The 15877-nt window shown below is 44.2% G+C and overlaps 1 protein-coding gene across 1 annotated transcript in view; it reads right to left on the reverse strand.

Annotated features, from left to right (window-relative positions):
• Positions 1 to 8304: 8304 nt before the first annotated feature.
• Positions 8305 to 15877, reverse strand: part of LOC141074304 (uncharacterized) — a 123330-nt gene continuing 115757 nt past the window's right edge. Inside the window, exons 2-3 of the mRNA XM_073561935.1 lie at positions 12212 to 12693; positions 8305 to 9220 (exon numbers count right to left, since the gene is read on the reverse strand). Of these exons, the coding sequence (XP_073418036.1) occupies positions 9064 to 9220; positions 12212 to 12687 (633 nt within the window). The 5' untranslated portion in view covers positions 12688 to 12693 and the 3' untranslated portion in view covers positions 8305 to 9063. The remainder of the gene's footprint in view (positions 9221 to 12211; positions 12694 to 15877) is intronic.

Here is a 15877-nt window from a genome sequence, read left to right on the forward strand (position 1 = left end):
ATGGGCAACAAACAAGGAGAATTGGAACTACTAACGCAGGAAAAGAAATATGATGTCATTGGAATCACTGAAACTTGGTGGGACAATACACATGATTGGAATACAAGTCTAGAAGGATACAACTTATTTGCAAGAAACAGACTTGATAAACGAGGAGGGGGTGTCGCATTGTATGTTAGAAACGCGTATATCTGCACAGAGATTGAAGCTTCAGAGACTGGGAGTTCTGTGGAAACTGTTTGGGTAAGAATACAGGGACAGAATAATGGAAAGGACACCATTGTAGGCATTTACTACAGGCCGCCCGTGCAAGCTGAAGATATGGATGAACTCTTTATGCATCAAATGGCCAAGTTCTCCAAAAAATATGACATAGTTGTCATGGGAAATTTCAACTATCCAGACATTTGTTGGGAATCTCTCTCAGGCAAAACTAACAGGTCAAGGAAATTCTTATCCTCTCTTGCTGACAACTTTATCTTCCAAAAGGTAGGGGAGAAAACAAGGGGAACTGCTACCTTGGATCTAATCCTTATAAACAGGGAGGAAATGGTTGAGGAGGTAAAAGTGGCTGGGACCCTAGGAGGTAGCGACCATGCTATTTTAGAATTTTGGATAACTAGAGGAGGAAGACCTGTGAAGACTCAGACGTCAAGGTTAGATTTCAGAAATGCAGATTTTAAGGGCCTCAGAAAGAGAATTGGAGGGATCCAATGGCTGGATATCCTTAAAGACAAAAATGTCCAGGAAGGATGGGAAATCTTGAAAAATGAAATTCTCAAAGCACAATTGTTAACAATTCCAAAAAGAGGGAAGAATAGGAAGCATTTAAGGAAACCAGGATGGATGAACACAGAACTTAAGCACATGCTAAAAAGGAAGAAAAAAACATTTATAAAATGGAAAGAGGGAGGCATATCTAAAGAAGAATATAATGCTGTCTGCAGAATCTGCAGGGCACAAATCAGATTAGCTAAAGCTGAAAATGAATTGAGGCTTGCAAGAGATGTCAGAAGCAATAATAAAGGATTTTGGGGATATGTCAAAAGTAAAAGAAAAGTCAAAGATGCTATAGGATTTTTACAGGATGAAAATGATGAAATGGTAAGACAGGATGTTGAGAAGGCTGAACTTTTAAATTCCTATTTTGCATCTGTTTTCTCTCAGAAAGGAAATGTAACACCAACTGTTCTTCACTGTCCTATTAAGGGAATAGAAGAATCCAGGATATCTATAAACAGAAAGATAGTGAGGAAACACTTAGCTAACCTAAATGAATTCAAGTCTCCAGGTCCAGATGAATTACACCCCAGAATACTGAAGGAGATAGCAGAAAAAATTTTGAACCCCTCTCCATAATCTTTGAAAATTCTTGGAGAAGTCCCAGAAGACTGGAGAAGAGCAAATGTTGTTCCTATCTTCAAAAAGGGCAAGAAGGTGGACCCAGACAACTATAGGCCGGTGAGTCTGACTTCTATACCAGGAAAGATCTTTGAACAAATTATTAAACAACATGTATGTCAATACCTGGATAAGAATGAAGTGATTAAACAGAGTCAGCATGGGTTTGTAACTAATAAGTCATGTCAGACTAACTTAATTTCCTTCTATGACGGAATCACTGATTGGGTGGATCAAGGAAATGCTGTAGATATAGTATATCTTGACTTCAGCAAAGCATTTGACAAAGTATCTCATACAATCCTTATTGAAAAAATGACTAAGTGTGGAATGGACAAGGCAACTGTTAGGTGGATTCATAACTGGCTTAGTGATCGGACCCAGAGAGTGGTCGTAAATGGCTGCACATCCAGTTGGAAGAATGTCTCAAGTGGGGTACCACAGGGCTCTGTCCTGGGCCCTGTATTGTTCAACAACTTTAGCAACGATTTAGATGAAGGAATTGAGGGTAAACTGATTAAATTTGCTGATGACACAAAGCTAGGAGGGATAGCTAATACGAGAGAAGAGAGAGAGAGGATTCAAAAAGATATAAATAAACTGGAGAAGTGGGCAGCAACTAACAGAATGGTTTTTAACAGGGAAAAATGCAAAGTACTACATCTGGGCAATAAAAATGAAAAAAGCATATACAGAATGGGAGGAATAGGCCTAAGCAACAGCACATGTGAAAAAGACTTGGGTATACTAATAGATCACAGACTGAATATGAGTCAACAGTGTGATGCAGCAGCAAAAAAGGCAAATGCAATTCTAGGATGTATTAACAGAAGCATACAGTCTAGATCACGTGAAGTCATTATTTCCCTCTACTCCTCTTTGGTCAGACCTCATCTGGAATATTGTGTCCAGTTTTGGGCACCACATTTTAAAAAAGACATCAACAAACTGGAGCAATTTCAGAAAAGAACAACCAGAATGGTGACCGGTCTGCAAACCCTGTCTTATGAGGAAAGGTTGCAGGATTTGGGAATGAGAGGAGACTTAATAGCTGTCTACAAATATCTCAAGGGCTGTCACATTGTAGAAGGATCAACTTTATTCTCATTTGCACAAGGAAAGACTAGAAGCAATGGGATGAAACTGAATGGGAGGAGACACAGATTAGATATTAGAAAAAACTTTTTGACAGTTAGAGTGATCAATGAGTGGAACAAGCTGCCACGAGAGGTGGTGAGTTCTCCTTCAATAGAAGTCTTCAAACAGAGGCTGGACAGACACCTGACTGGGATGATTTAGCGAATCCTGCTTTGAGCAGGGGGTTGGACCAGATGGCACAGGAGGTCCCTTCCAACTCAACGATTCAATGATTCTATGATTCTATGAGCTCCATAAGAAAAAAATCTGCTCTCTGCCATCTATAGGGATATATTCTGGAAATAATCAAGATAATACTGAGCCTTACAATAACATAGTGATTTGTCATTGTCTTTGCACCTTTTGGCTCTTACTGTGACTTTTTTATTTGTGCCTTATTCTTTTATTTCCTCCCTTTCTGGGAACCTCTGCTCGGCTTCGTCTCTTGCTCTTTGACAATGTTGGCTTCACTTTTCTTTATCCAGATGTTTTCATTGTGATTCACCATTTGCGACTTTTTACACTAATGTCCCTCGCGGAGTTAAAAATATTATATCAAATAAATTTGGTGCAAAGTGAATCTGCCGAAAAGGGGTTAAAAAATAATGACCTTTTATACTAATCTTTCCTCATACACCATGTGACCACTTTGGGACTAGTCAGTGGTGACACCTAGAACTGAGTCGCTCATCTGTGACCTGACAAACTGACGTGCAATTCACATGATAACCACCAGGTGGCCACATACAGACACATAGAGCGTGCACATCTCCCAACAGAGTATCATAAAATCCTGTTTGTTTGGTTTTCCCATATGTATAAGTTACTCGATCTGGAGATTTCGCTGGGAGACGTCTCTCGCCATACACAAGGGCTTAAGTTCGCTTTGCTGCATAAATTTAATGAAAATGTAATTCTAGAAACAATGTCATTGTAAAATATATTCCAGAAAATGATTTATGAGACAGAAGGAAAAGCTGGTATGGCGGAGTTCACACCAGTGTATCATTACGAGTTGTCTGTAGCTACAGAAAAGGTTACAGGAATTCTTCTGTTCTCTGCTGTGCTTGAGACTTCTTCAACCAGCTGCACTGACTTGTTTTAGGCTCCTCCTTTTCTGAATTATTTTAAAAACAATGTTTTTGATTGTGTGAAAATGGCATTTAAATGGCTTTTTTTTTCCCTTTCACTCATTGTAGAAAATCATGTTCCCGCTGCCCTCATCCTTCACAACAAGTAAAACACGCCAGCCTAATATGTCCAGGAACTGTCTTTTTCAGTGGGTGGTTCCTTTACAGCAGAATTCTACCAGTACTATTAGCTCCAACCAAAAATTCCCAAAATCACTCTTGTGTCATAATAAACAGCATGAAAAACCCGTCCGTACCACAAATTTTCTCAAAGGAAAGTGATCAGAATCATCATCATCTTGTCCAAAACGTCATAGAAAAAAGTTTATTGACATCAATTAATTAAACATTCAAATCAATAGTAATCCTATACATAGAGGAACACAAAAATGATTCTTGCTCCATTATTCATACTTTCCTGATGTGCTATGTATCTCAATTTGGCCCATATACGAGTCTAACAAAAGTGCATAATGCCGGGGGGAACTCAGAATGTCCTAAGACTACACAATATATGTGCCTCCTGAAGAAGTGTGAAGAAACGCGCGCCGGGGCGGTGGGACACGGCACAGTCTCCGCATACAATGTAAGTTATTTCATGCTGTATTGTGTTATAAGGCTCTGGGCTAGTGTGCAATAGAGGGTGGATTGATTAGTAGAACGGAGTAGTCTTAGGACATTCTGAGTTCCCCCGCATTATGTACCTTTGTTAGACTCGTATATGGGCCATATTGAGATACATAGCACGTCAGGAAAGTATGAATAATGGAGCAAGTAGCATTTTTGTGTCCCTCTATGTATAGGATTACTATTGATTTGAATGTTTGATTAATTGTTGTCAATAAACTTTTTTCTATGACATTTTGGACAAGTTGATGATGATTCTGACCACTTTCCTTTGAGAAAATTTGTGGTACGGACGGGTTTTTCAGTACTATAAGGCTATGTGCACACGTTGCGGATTCTGCTGCGTTTCCGCAGCGGTTTAGGCCCTGCGGAAATGCAGCAGTTCCGCAGACATGGTACAGTACCATGTTATCCTATGGCATTTCAAAACCGCTGTGCTCATGCTGCGTTTTTTTCCGCGCGGTTTTGCTGCGGTTTACAAACCGCAGCATGTCAATTGTTTGGGTGGATTCTGCAGCGGTTTCACACCTTTAACATAGTAGAGGTGTGAAACCGCAGGCCAATCCGCAGGAAAACCGCAGGTCACTTTACCTGCGGTTTTACCTGCGGATCCGCGTGAAAAAAACCCGCAGGTGAATCCGCAGCGTGTGCACATAGCCTTAGTCCTGGAACTTCCACTTAAAAGATCCTATTACTGCTCTATACTTTACCTGTACAGATTTGACAAACAATCCTAGGAAATGTGACAAATCAATTCACAGCAAATAAAAAGTATTTCCCAGCCCCTGGACAATGTGTATGACACTATTCTCCTTCCCTCGCACTCTCATCTCCTTCACGGCTGGGGTGTCACTCACCATTTCTAGTTTCTTTAGTGTTTTATGGCTTTCGGTCCCTATCTCTAATGCTAAGCTGTGAGCTGTGACGTCCGCTTACTATCCAGATTCGCCACAAAATGGTTGTTCCGTTTCCTGCCTCTGCTTTTATACTGGCTCCGCTAGTCCCTCCTGAGAACTGTTATATCTTGACTGACAGCACTGAAGCCACCGTTGCCTGAACACAATCATTAGCTCCGCACAAACACTGCACCTGCGTTCACAGTGTCAGCGCTCATTGATGGCTCCTGTCTGCCCCTAGGTCGTGTCCTGCAGACAGGAGCCAGCGATGAGAGCCGGCTCTTACACCATAGTCCTGATCAACATTGATTTTGTGTCTATTTTGTGTCTGGTTTTGTGTGTTTTGCACTTTTCCCAGTTCATTATACTATTTGCACCTTTCTTGAAATCTATCTCACATGTTCTCGCCTCTTTTTCCGTGGGTGGGTAGAGTATAGCCATTCCACATGTTTTTGCCCGATTCATCAGTTGTGACTTTTTTAAAAAGTCGTAACATTTGGAGCAACTCCTCCAGGTGTTTTATTTTTTTGTTTTTTTTTGAGTATGCCAGTATTCTGAATACATTTTTGCACCATTTTGTGAAACTTTTGGCATCAAAATTGTCGCAAAAACAGCTCAAGAAAAATGAAAACATTTTTTATTTTGTGCCAAATTCATTAATTTGTTGCTCCATTTTGATGAATTTGGTGTCCAAATGGCAACTTATACCACAAGGCAAAGAAAAAGAAGGCAAGTTTAAAAAATCCCCACAAATGATCAATCTGGGTGCAGCCGGTGAAGAGCTGCTGATTGAGTTCAGTCCCGTCAAACATGATAGGACAATCAGCAGCTCTTCACCTCTGGACTGACACTGCAGCCGTGCTCACAGAGTGTAACCAATGTCTGTCATCGCTGGCGCCTGTCTGTAGGACACTAGTGAGCGGCAGCCGCAGGCAGGAGCGAGTGATGTGAGCCGGCAATTACACTATGTGAGAGTGGCTGCAGTGTTCGTGTGGAGTTATGGATTGTCATATCTTGATTGACAGCACTGAACACAATCAGCTGTTCTACACCTCCGCTGTTGAGAACACTTTTGATCTGACTTCTGAGTTTGGGCTCCCTCTGGTGGTTGCTGCGGGTAATGGAGTTGTCGGGTTGACAGAAGTCACTCACCTGAATAGGATGATTGGACGTCAGGTGTTACAGACTGGGAAGATTTAAGTGAGCAAGCTTCCCTCAGTTGTTGCTGGTGATTTGGTTTTCTTCCTGTGCATTTTGAAGTCCGCTTGCCCTCTGCTTGGTTCTGCATCGTTCAGATGTTATTTGTTTGCTGGAATCTTTTTGCATTTGATCTAGTTTTTGCCTTTCTCTGATTTCTGCTCTGCTGGTGTGAGTTCAGCCTTGTTCCCTGCTGGGACCTGTGCTGGACCCCGTTCCATATGCCACAGCATGTGTCAGCCTTTTCAGTATTTCTAATCCCCTGTTATATCAGTATCTTTTGTTTTGCGTCCAGTTCACACCAGAGTTCTGATCTAGTGGGGGAGAGGTCGTGTGGCCTCAGTATTATTGCATATCAGACGTGTTGGATTTTTCTTAGGGTTTTTTGTGTGATTGCAGACAGTATCTTTCCTGTCCTGTTCTATCTAGTCAGTTTGGGCCCCATCGTTTGCTCAGTCTATTTTCTGCCTGTGTTTGTTCCTCATCTTGTCTCACCGGCAATATATGTTCGGGGGCTATCTATTCCTTTGGGGTTCTACTCCGGGGCAGTTTAGCTTTCCCTTTTCTCTCTTTAGACTTAGTTAATTCTTTGGCTGTGCCGAGGCGTCTAGTGCATCGTAGTTACGTCCCACGGCTAATTCTAGTTGTGTTGTTAGTTTTAGGGGTCTGCAATCCACTAAGTTACTAACCTTTCTGGTTATCTGGTTGCCTCGCTTATTCCCTGGCTATCCTCCTCGGTGACCTAATCATAACACTCCGCCTGGACACTGCAGCTGAGCTCACTTAGTGTAATTGCTGGCTCATATCGCTCGCTCCTGTCTGCGGCTGCCGCTCAGTAGTGTCCTGCAGGCAGGAGCCAGTGATGACAGACATCAATTACACTATGTGAGTGCAGGTGTAGTGTCCTTCCAGAGGTGCGGAATCATGGATTGTCATATCTTGATTGACAGTACTGAACTTAATCAGCGGCTGTGCACTTCAGCTGCGCTCACATAGTGTAATTAATTGCTGGCTCACATCGCCCGCTCCTGTCTGCGGATGCCGCTCAGTAGTGTCCTGCAGACAGGAGCCAGTGATGACAGACATCAATTACACTATGTGAGTGCAGGTGTAGTGTCCTTCCAGAGGTGCGGAATCATGGATTGTCATATCTTGATTGGTAGCCCTGAACTTAATCAGTGGCTGTGCACTTCTGCACGGACACTGCAGCTGCACGCACATAGTGTAATTACTGACTCATATCGCTCGCTCCTGTCTGCGGATGCCGCTCAGTAGTGTCCTGCAGGCAGGAGCCAGTGATGACAGACATCAATTACACTATGTGAGTGCAGGTGTAGTGTCCTTCCAGAGGTGCGGAATCATAGATTGTCATATCTTGATTGGTAGCCCTGAACTTAATCAGTGGCTGTGCACTTCTGCACGGACACTGCAGCTGCACTCACATAGTGTAAATGCTGGCTCACATCGCTCGCTCCTGTCTGCGGCTGCCGCTCAGTAGCGTCCTGCAGGATTGTCATATCTTGATTGATGGCACTGGACTTAATCAGCGGCTCTGCACTTCCACACGAACACTGCATCTGCACTCACATAGGTAATTTCCAGCTCACATCACTCGGCTCCTGTCTGCAGGACACTACTGAGCGGCAGCAGCAGACAGGAGCCAGCGATATGAGCCGGCAATTACTCTATGTGACGGCGACTTCTATTTCCATGCTGATTGAGCTCAAACAGAGCGCGCTTAAGTGCTATCCATCAAATGATATCAGTGCTCAGTATGCAAATTGAGGGGTGTAATGATGTAACAAGATGATCATTGAGCGCAGTGTGCATTGCACTGCCCCCCAGTGGCGGTCGCAGAGGGAGCCATCTTTGACATCTGTGTCTATGCAGCGTACTTGGAGCTCTGTATCAGAAAATACAGTATATCATGAAGATGTATTAAAAAATGAGTCTGTGCGGAAATTTGCAAGTAAAATAGATTAAGAAAAAAATCACTTTACAAATAATAGGGGATTTTTTTCCCCATACTTTTTGAAGGACAGGCTTCCTCCCCCGCAGCGTTCCCATGTGATACAATTACTAGTGAAGTACATGCCGTGGCGCTACGATGAATACTCTATATTATTACAATCTTCTATCACAGCCGCTACATGGATGAATACATTACATATCTGTAAAATACCTATAGGCTCCGCAATGAAGATACCGTCGGCCTTTCATATGGAAGCGTCGTTCACATTTACATTTATATAAGAAAATACTGGAAACGCATATTTTTCTACACAACTTCCCGCTGACGCCAACGAGCAGCCGCCATTCTGTGTAAGACGCCTGAAGCGGTCAGAGATGAATGCCGCCGTTTTGGTGAAGGTACGCCATGTAGATCAGGCTCTCTTCAGATTGAGTCAGTCCTCTGTGGTGGTCAATGACGTTTGTAGCCCATGAGGGCACATAGTAAGAGAACCATGGTTGGCTCCAAAGTCACATCCAATGGAAGGTTCCAACCCTTCAAACATGGAAGAAAGAGCCAAAAAGTCATCCACTTCTGGGAAGGTGGAGTTATTCTTCTGGGGTGGATGGAGAACATGAAGGTATAAACCAGCCCACCTAGCGTTTCGGTATGGGACCTCCCTTCTCCTTTCTCTACACCCCTAAATCTACTTATTGGCCCAAGATCATGATTTCACCATGTTTCTGTAGGCCAAGGTGGTGGAACGTTCCAACTGTTTGGCTAGAAGGACATCCAGATCTTGAGAGGTCTTGTCCAGCTTCTCCGCCAAGTGGGAGGTGGATTGAAGCAGATGATTCATCGTAAGAAAGTGATCATTCAGCCTAAAGAAGAAAAGAAGCGGAATGAGAAAAATGAGCAAAGAGGGAAAATAAGGGCTAAGTTTTGGGGAATTCAGATAGTATGAAAAATAAATATTTGGACCTTGCTGGCATAACCTGGGCATTGTCTGACAAGGGTTGGGCTAATGGTACAGACCCTATAAGACAATATAGAGCTGATTGGACCCACAGCCTAGAAACAAGAGGACAACGTATTACAGAGAGGCGGGTTATGAAATAAACTTGCTGATGGTTTCCGATCTGGATCTAACCTCTGATGACTACAAAGTGAAATCAAAAGTAATCAGACACTTTTGGAGATTACATCGGCCAACGAGATGAAGGAGTTAACTCCGGCAGCAGCCAACTGCCGCCCTATCACTCGGCACAGTATCCTCCTGCCATTATAACATCGTTAGTCGGGGTCTGTCTATCCTTTTGTTTTACACTTTTTGGAATTGATGATTTCCAGGCCGTTACCTGAGGATCATCCATCATCCTGCCAATAAGAGAGTGGAGACGATCTGCCGTCCGCTGTTCTGCGGACAGACAAGATCTGGAGGGGCCAATTATTCTCGTGTGGTTGTTGGACAGTGCCCCCCCCCCCCCCAGGTAGTGAGAAATGTGAAGGCAATTGTACATGTTCCTTACGTGGTGGCAGCCTACTCTGTCACCCTCTCGCCCCATTCTATGACTAGAACAGGGGGTTTCACCTTTGGAACTTGCACCAATATTGCAGCGTTTGCCCATGTCCTCAGATCAGGTCATCACTCGTGTGTTTAGGACCCATAAGAAGTAAAGCTAATTTCATCAAAGTATCAGAAGATACAGGAGTCCATGAAGCGTCCTACGTTTTGGGCAGAGTCTTCATGATTAACAGCCATGGTCACGAATAAGGCACAACCTGCCGACGCAAAGGACACTTTATGGACTCCTGTGCTTTGTTATAACGTTTATTCCTTTATGGTTAAAATGAGATCTCATGGGATCCTCTGACCCCCGGCCCATCTGACAATGGAGGACACCGCATACAGTAGGAGAAAGAAAGGAGGATTAGCCACTCTCACCACTCTGTCCTATAGGAGATATGGAAAAGAATGGAGATGGAGACATGGTGAAAGGAGAATAGGAGGAAGAGAAGGAAGGAAATAGGAGGAAGAGAAGGAAGGAGAATAGGAGGAAGAGAAGGAAGGAGAACAGGAAGAAGAAGAAGAGGAGAAGGAAGGAGAGGAAGAAGGAGAATAGGAGAAAGAGAAGGAAGGAAATAGGAGGAAGAGAAGGAAGGAGAGAAGGAAGAATAGGAGGAAGAGAAGGAAGGAGAACAGGAGGAAGAGAAGGAAGGAGAACAGGAGGAAGAGAAGGAAGGGGAATAGGAGGAAGAGAAGGAAGGAGAACAGGAGGAAGAGAAGGAAGGAGAGAAAGAAGGAGGGAAGGAAGGAGAGAAGAAAGGAGGAAGAGAAGGACGGAGAATAGGCGGAAAAAGAAGAAGAAGAGGAGAAGGAAGGAGAGGAAGAAGGAGAATAGGAGGAAGAGAAGGAAGGAGAATAGGAAGAAGAAGAAGAAGAGGAGAAGGAAGGAGAGAAAGAAGGAGGGAAGGAAGGAGAGAAAGAAGGAGAATAGGAGGAAGAGAAGGAAGGAGAATAGGAGGAAGAAGAAGAAGAAGAGAAGGAAGGAGAGGAAGAAGGAGAATAGGAGGAAGAGAAGGAAGGAAATAGGAGGAAGAGAAGGAAGGAGAATAGGAAGAAGAAGAAGAGGTGAAGGAAGGAGAGAAAGAAGGAGGGAAGGAGGAAGAGAAGGAAGGAGAATAGGAGGGAGAGAAGGAAGGTGAGAAAGAAGGAGGGAAGGAAGGAGAGAAAGAAGGAGAATAGGAGGAAGAAAAGGAAGGTGAGAAAGAAAGAGGGAAGGAAGGAGAATAGGAGGAAGAGAAGGAAGGAGAACAGGAGAAAGACAAGGAAGGAGAATAGGAGGAAGAGAAGGAAGGAGAGAAAGAAGGAGGGAAGGAAGGAGAATAGGAGGAAGAGAAGGAAGGAGAATAGGAGGAAGAAAAGTAAGGAATATACTGTAGGTGGAAGAGAAGGAAGGAAATAGGAGTAAAAGAAGGAAGGAGATAAAGAAGGAGAGAAGGAAGGAGAAAAGTAATAAAATAAGGAAGAAAAAAGCAAGGAAATAACAAAGAAAATACATAGCGAAGGAAGGGAGGAAGGAGGGAAGCAAGGAAGGAAAGAAGAAAGGTTAAGCAAGGAAGGAGCAAAGAAAAGATGTAATAGAGGAAGAAAGGAAGGAGAGAAGGAAGGAAGGGTAAGAATAAGAAGCAAAGGATGGAAGCAACGAGAGAAGGAATTAGGCAGAGAAGAAAGGAAGAAATGAAAGAAGAAAGGAGCAAAGGAAGGAAGGATCTGAAGAAAGAGGAAAAGATGGAAGCAAGGAGTCAAGGAACGAAGCAGAGAAGAAAGGAGCAGAGGTAGAACAAAGCAAAGAAAGGCGGAAAGAAGTAAGGAATGAGCGAAGAAAAGAAATAATGGAGGGAAAGAAGGAAAAAAGTAAGGATCAGAAGAAGGAGCAAAGGATGGAGACAAGGAGTGAAGAAAGAAAAAGGAGCAGATAAAGGAAGGAAGAACAAAGGAAGGAGAAAATGAAGGAATGATTTGAAGAATGAGGAAGAAGTGAAGGAAAGAGGCAGAGAAAGAAGGAGCAGAGGAAAGAGGGAAGGGTGAAAGAGGTAAGGAAGGAGGAAAAGGAACAATTGAAGTGAAGTGAAGAAAAAACAGAAGGATCGAAGAATGGATGGAGCAAAGTAAGGAATGAAGGAGCGTAGTAAGGATCGAAAGAAGGAAGGAAGGAAAGAAGGAAGGGAATTATCATTTCATCAAAGTGAACTCAAGAAAAAAGTGTCTGAAGATGAAGTGGAGCCGCCGATATCCCTCAATGTCACACTGGCAGATTATTTCTAGGTGTTAGTTCAGAGAATTGACCACATCAGGCTCGGGTTCTTACGTCTTCCTCTCATCGAGGAGCTCTGCTCCATCATCATCCATCCGGGTGTGGAGCTCATGGATGATTTTATTCAGTGTCCCATAGAATTCCTTGTTGTCCTCCCGGATTCCCTTATTATGTTCTGAGATGACCTGCTGGTACCCCAGGTCCTGGGCGTCAGCGTTCACCGTATACTTCAGACTCTGCAGAACCCGGTTGTGGTCCTGTAGAAGGTTCTGGAAATACTTCACATCCTCTTTGATGCCCGCAGAGTTGTCCTTCCCCAGACAGGACTCCTGATGTGGAGTCACAAAAGTCAGCTGACACGTGTTTGTGTCTTGTGGGTGATGGCGGGAATCTTTAGGTTGGTCCTGGGGAGTGTCAAGGATGTATCCAGACCCCAGGTCGGCCAAGATGTCGTCTCCACTTTGGCTGGAACAGAGTGACACAACGAGCCAGAAGTTCAGCACCAGACGGACGGCCACGAGCTGCCACATTATACCCTGGAATCACAGAAATAAGAGACATTAATGTCGGCGTCACCCAGGATGGCGGGTCCTACTGCGCAGCTGGAGTAGACTTTATTGCACGCAATTATGTGTTAATGGCATTTTCTAATCATCTTTAAAGGGCTATTTCAAAACTAGATCGTCAGTGTCAGGTTGGTGGGGTCCGACACTCACGATCCCCGACGATCCGAGAGCTGTCCGTTCTTCACTGACTGATAGGTAGGAGAAGGTGAAGAAACTTTTGTTTTCTAATTTAAAAAAAAACTGATGGAACTCGAACAGCTTTTCTTGTACATGAAAAAACTGGACGTCTGAATGAAGCCTTAGCTGCCATCGAACATTATCGGAAATAATGATAAGGAATTCTGTAAATGATGCCCAATCATTAACCAAAGAGGAACTTCTAATATATCTTTGTATCGTTTCCACTACTTTGTAAAGACCTCTGCTGACTCTCAGTGAAGACCTCTGCTGACTGTCAGTGAAGACCTCTGCTGACTCTCAGTGAAGACCTCTGCTGACTGTCAATAAAGACCTCTGGTGACTGTCAGTGAAGACCTCTGCTGACTGTCAGTGAAGACCTCTGCTGACTCTCAGTGAAGACCTCTGCTGACTGTCAGTGAAGACCTCTGCTGACTGTCAATAAAGACCTCTGGTGACTGTCAATAAAGACCTCTGGTGACTGTCAGTGAAGACCTCTGCTGACTGTCAATAAAGACCTCTGCTGACTGTCAATAAAGACCTCTGCTGACTGTTAATAAAGACCTCTGGTGACTGTCAGTGAAGACCTCTGCTGACTGTCAATAAAGACCTCTGCTGACTGTCAATAAAGACCTCTGCTGACTGTCAATAATGACCTCTGGTGACTGTCAGTAAAGACCTCTGCTGACACTCAGTGAAGACCTCTGCTGACTGTCTGTAAAGACCTCTGCTGACTGTCAGTAAAGACCTCTGCTGACTCTCAGTGAAGACCTCTGCTGACTCTCAGTGAAGACCTCTGCTGACTGTCAGTAAAGACCTCTGCTGACTCTCAGTAAAGACCTCTGCTGACTGTCAGTAAAGACCTCTGCTGACTCTCAGTGAAGACCTCTGGTGACTGTCAGTAAAGACCTCTGCTGACTGTCAATAAAGACCTCTGCTGACTGTCAATAAAGACCTCTGCTGACTGTCAATAAAGACCTCTGGTGACTGTCAGTGAAGACCTCTGGTGACTGTCAGTAAAGACCTCTGCTGACTGTCAATAAAGACCTCTGGTGACTGTCAGTGAAGACCTCTGGTGACTGTCAGTAAAGACCTCTGCTGACACTCAGTGAAGACCTCTGCTGACTGTCAGTAAAGACCTCTGCTGACTGTCTGTAAAGACCTCTGCTGACTGTCAGTAAAGACCTCTGCTGACTCTCAGTGAAGACCTCTGCTGACTCTCAGTGAAGACCTCTGCTGACCCTCAGTGAAGACCTCTGCTGACCCTCAGTGAAGACCTCTGCTGACTGTCAGTAAAGACCTCTGCTGACTGTCAGTAAAGACCTCTGCTGACTCTCAGTAAAGACCTCTGCTGACTCTCAGTAAAGACCTCTGCTGACTGTCTGTAAAGACCTCTGCTGAATGTCTGTAAAGACCTCTGCTGACTGTCTGTAAAGACCACTGCTGACTGTCTGTAAAGACCTTTGGTGACTCTCAGTGAAGACCTCTGCTGACTGTCAGTAAAGACCTCTGCTGACTCTCTGTAAAGACCTCTGCTGACTGTCAGTGAAGACCTTTGGTGACTCTCAGTGAAGACCTCTGCTAACTGTCAGTAAAGACCTCTGCTGACTCTCAGTAATGACCTCTGCTGACTGTCAGTAAAGACCACTGCTGACTCTCAGTGATGACCTTTGGTGACTCTCAGTGAAGACCTCTGCTGACTCTCAGTAAAGACCTCTGCTGACTCTCAGTAAAGACCACTGCTGACTCTCAGTGAAGACCTTTGGTGACTCTCAGTGAAGACCTTTGGTGACTCTCAGTACAGACCTCTGCTGACTCTCAGTAAAGACCTCTGCTGACTCTCAGTAAAGACCACTGCTGACTCTCAGTGAAGACCTTTGGTGACTCTCAGTGAAGACCTCTGCTGACTGTCTGTAAAGACCTCTGCTGACTGTCTGTAAAGACCTCTGCTGACTGTCTGTAAAGACCACTGCTGACTCTCAGTGAAGACCTCTGCTGACTGTCTGTAAAGACCACTGCTGACTCTCAGTGAAGACCTCTGGTGACTGTCAGTAAAGACCTCTGCTGACTGTCTGTAAAGACCACTGCTGACTCTCAGTGAAGACCTTTGGTGACTCTCAGTGAAGACCTCTGCTGACTCTCAGTAAAGACCTCTGCTGACTGTCTGTAAAGACCTTTGGTGACTATCAGTGAAGACCTCTGCTGACTGTCAGTAAAGACCTCTGCTGACTCTCTGTAAAGACCTCTGCTGACTGTCAGTGAAGACCTTTGGTGACTCTCAGTGAAGACCTCTGCTAACTGTCAGTAAAGACCTCTGCTGACTCTCAGTAATGACCTCTGCTGACTGTCAGTAAAGACCACTGCTGACTCTCAGTGAAGACCTTTGGTGACTCTCAGTGAAGACCTCTGCTGACTCTCAGAAAAGACCTCTGCTGACTCTCAGTAAAGACCACTGCTGACTCTCAGTGAAGACCTTTGGTGACTCTCAGTGAAGACCTTTGGTGACTCTCAGTACAGACCTCTGCTGACTCTCAGTAAAGACCTCTGCTGACTCTCAGTAAAGACCACTGCTGACTCTCAGTGAAGACCTTTGGTGACTCTCAGTGAAGACCTCTGTTGACTCTCAGTAAAGACCTCTGCTGACTCTCAGTAAAGACCTCTGCTGACTCTCAGTAAAGACCTCTGCTGACTCTCAGTAAAGACCACTGCTGACTCTCAGTGAAGACCTTTGGTGACTCTCAGTGAAGACCTCTGCTGACTCTCAGTAAAGACCTCTGCTGACTCTCAGTAAAGACCTCTGCTGACTGTCGGTGAAGACCTCTGCGACTGCTAGTGAAGGGCTCAGTTCATCACTTATATTAGGAAGAAAATCGAGTCACTACTGAATAAATAACTGACCCTGAACACCATACTTAAGCACACTGTAACTTTTCTCACTAATCAGCACCCATTTACTCCAGTGTTTTATATTTTACCC

This window comes from Dendrobates tinctorius, unplaced genomic scaffold, assembly GCF_039654945.1.
Source record: "Dendrobates tinctorius isolate UK_male_01 unplaced genomic scaffold, ASM3965494v1 ptg000332l, whole genome shotgun sequence".
NCBI lineage: Eukaryota > Metazoa > Chordata > Amphibia > Anura > Dendrobatidae > Dendrobates > Dendrobates tinctorius.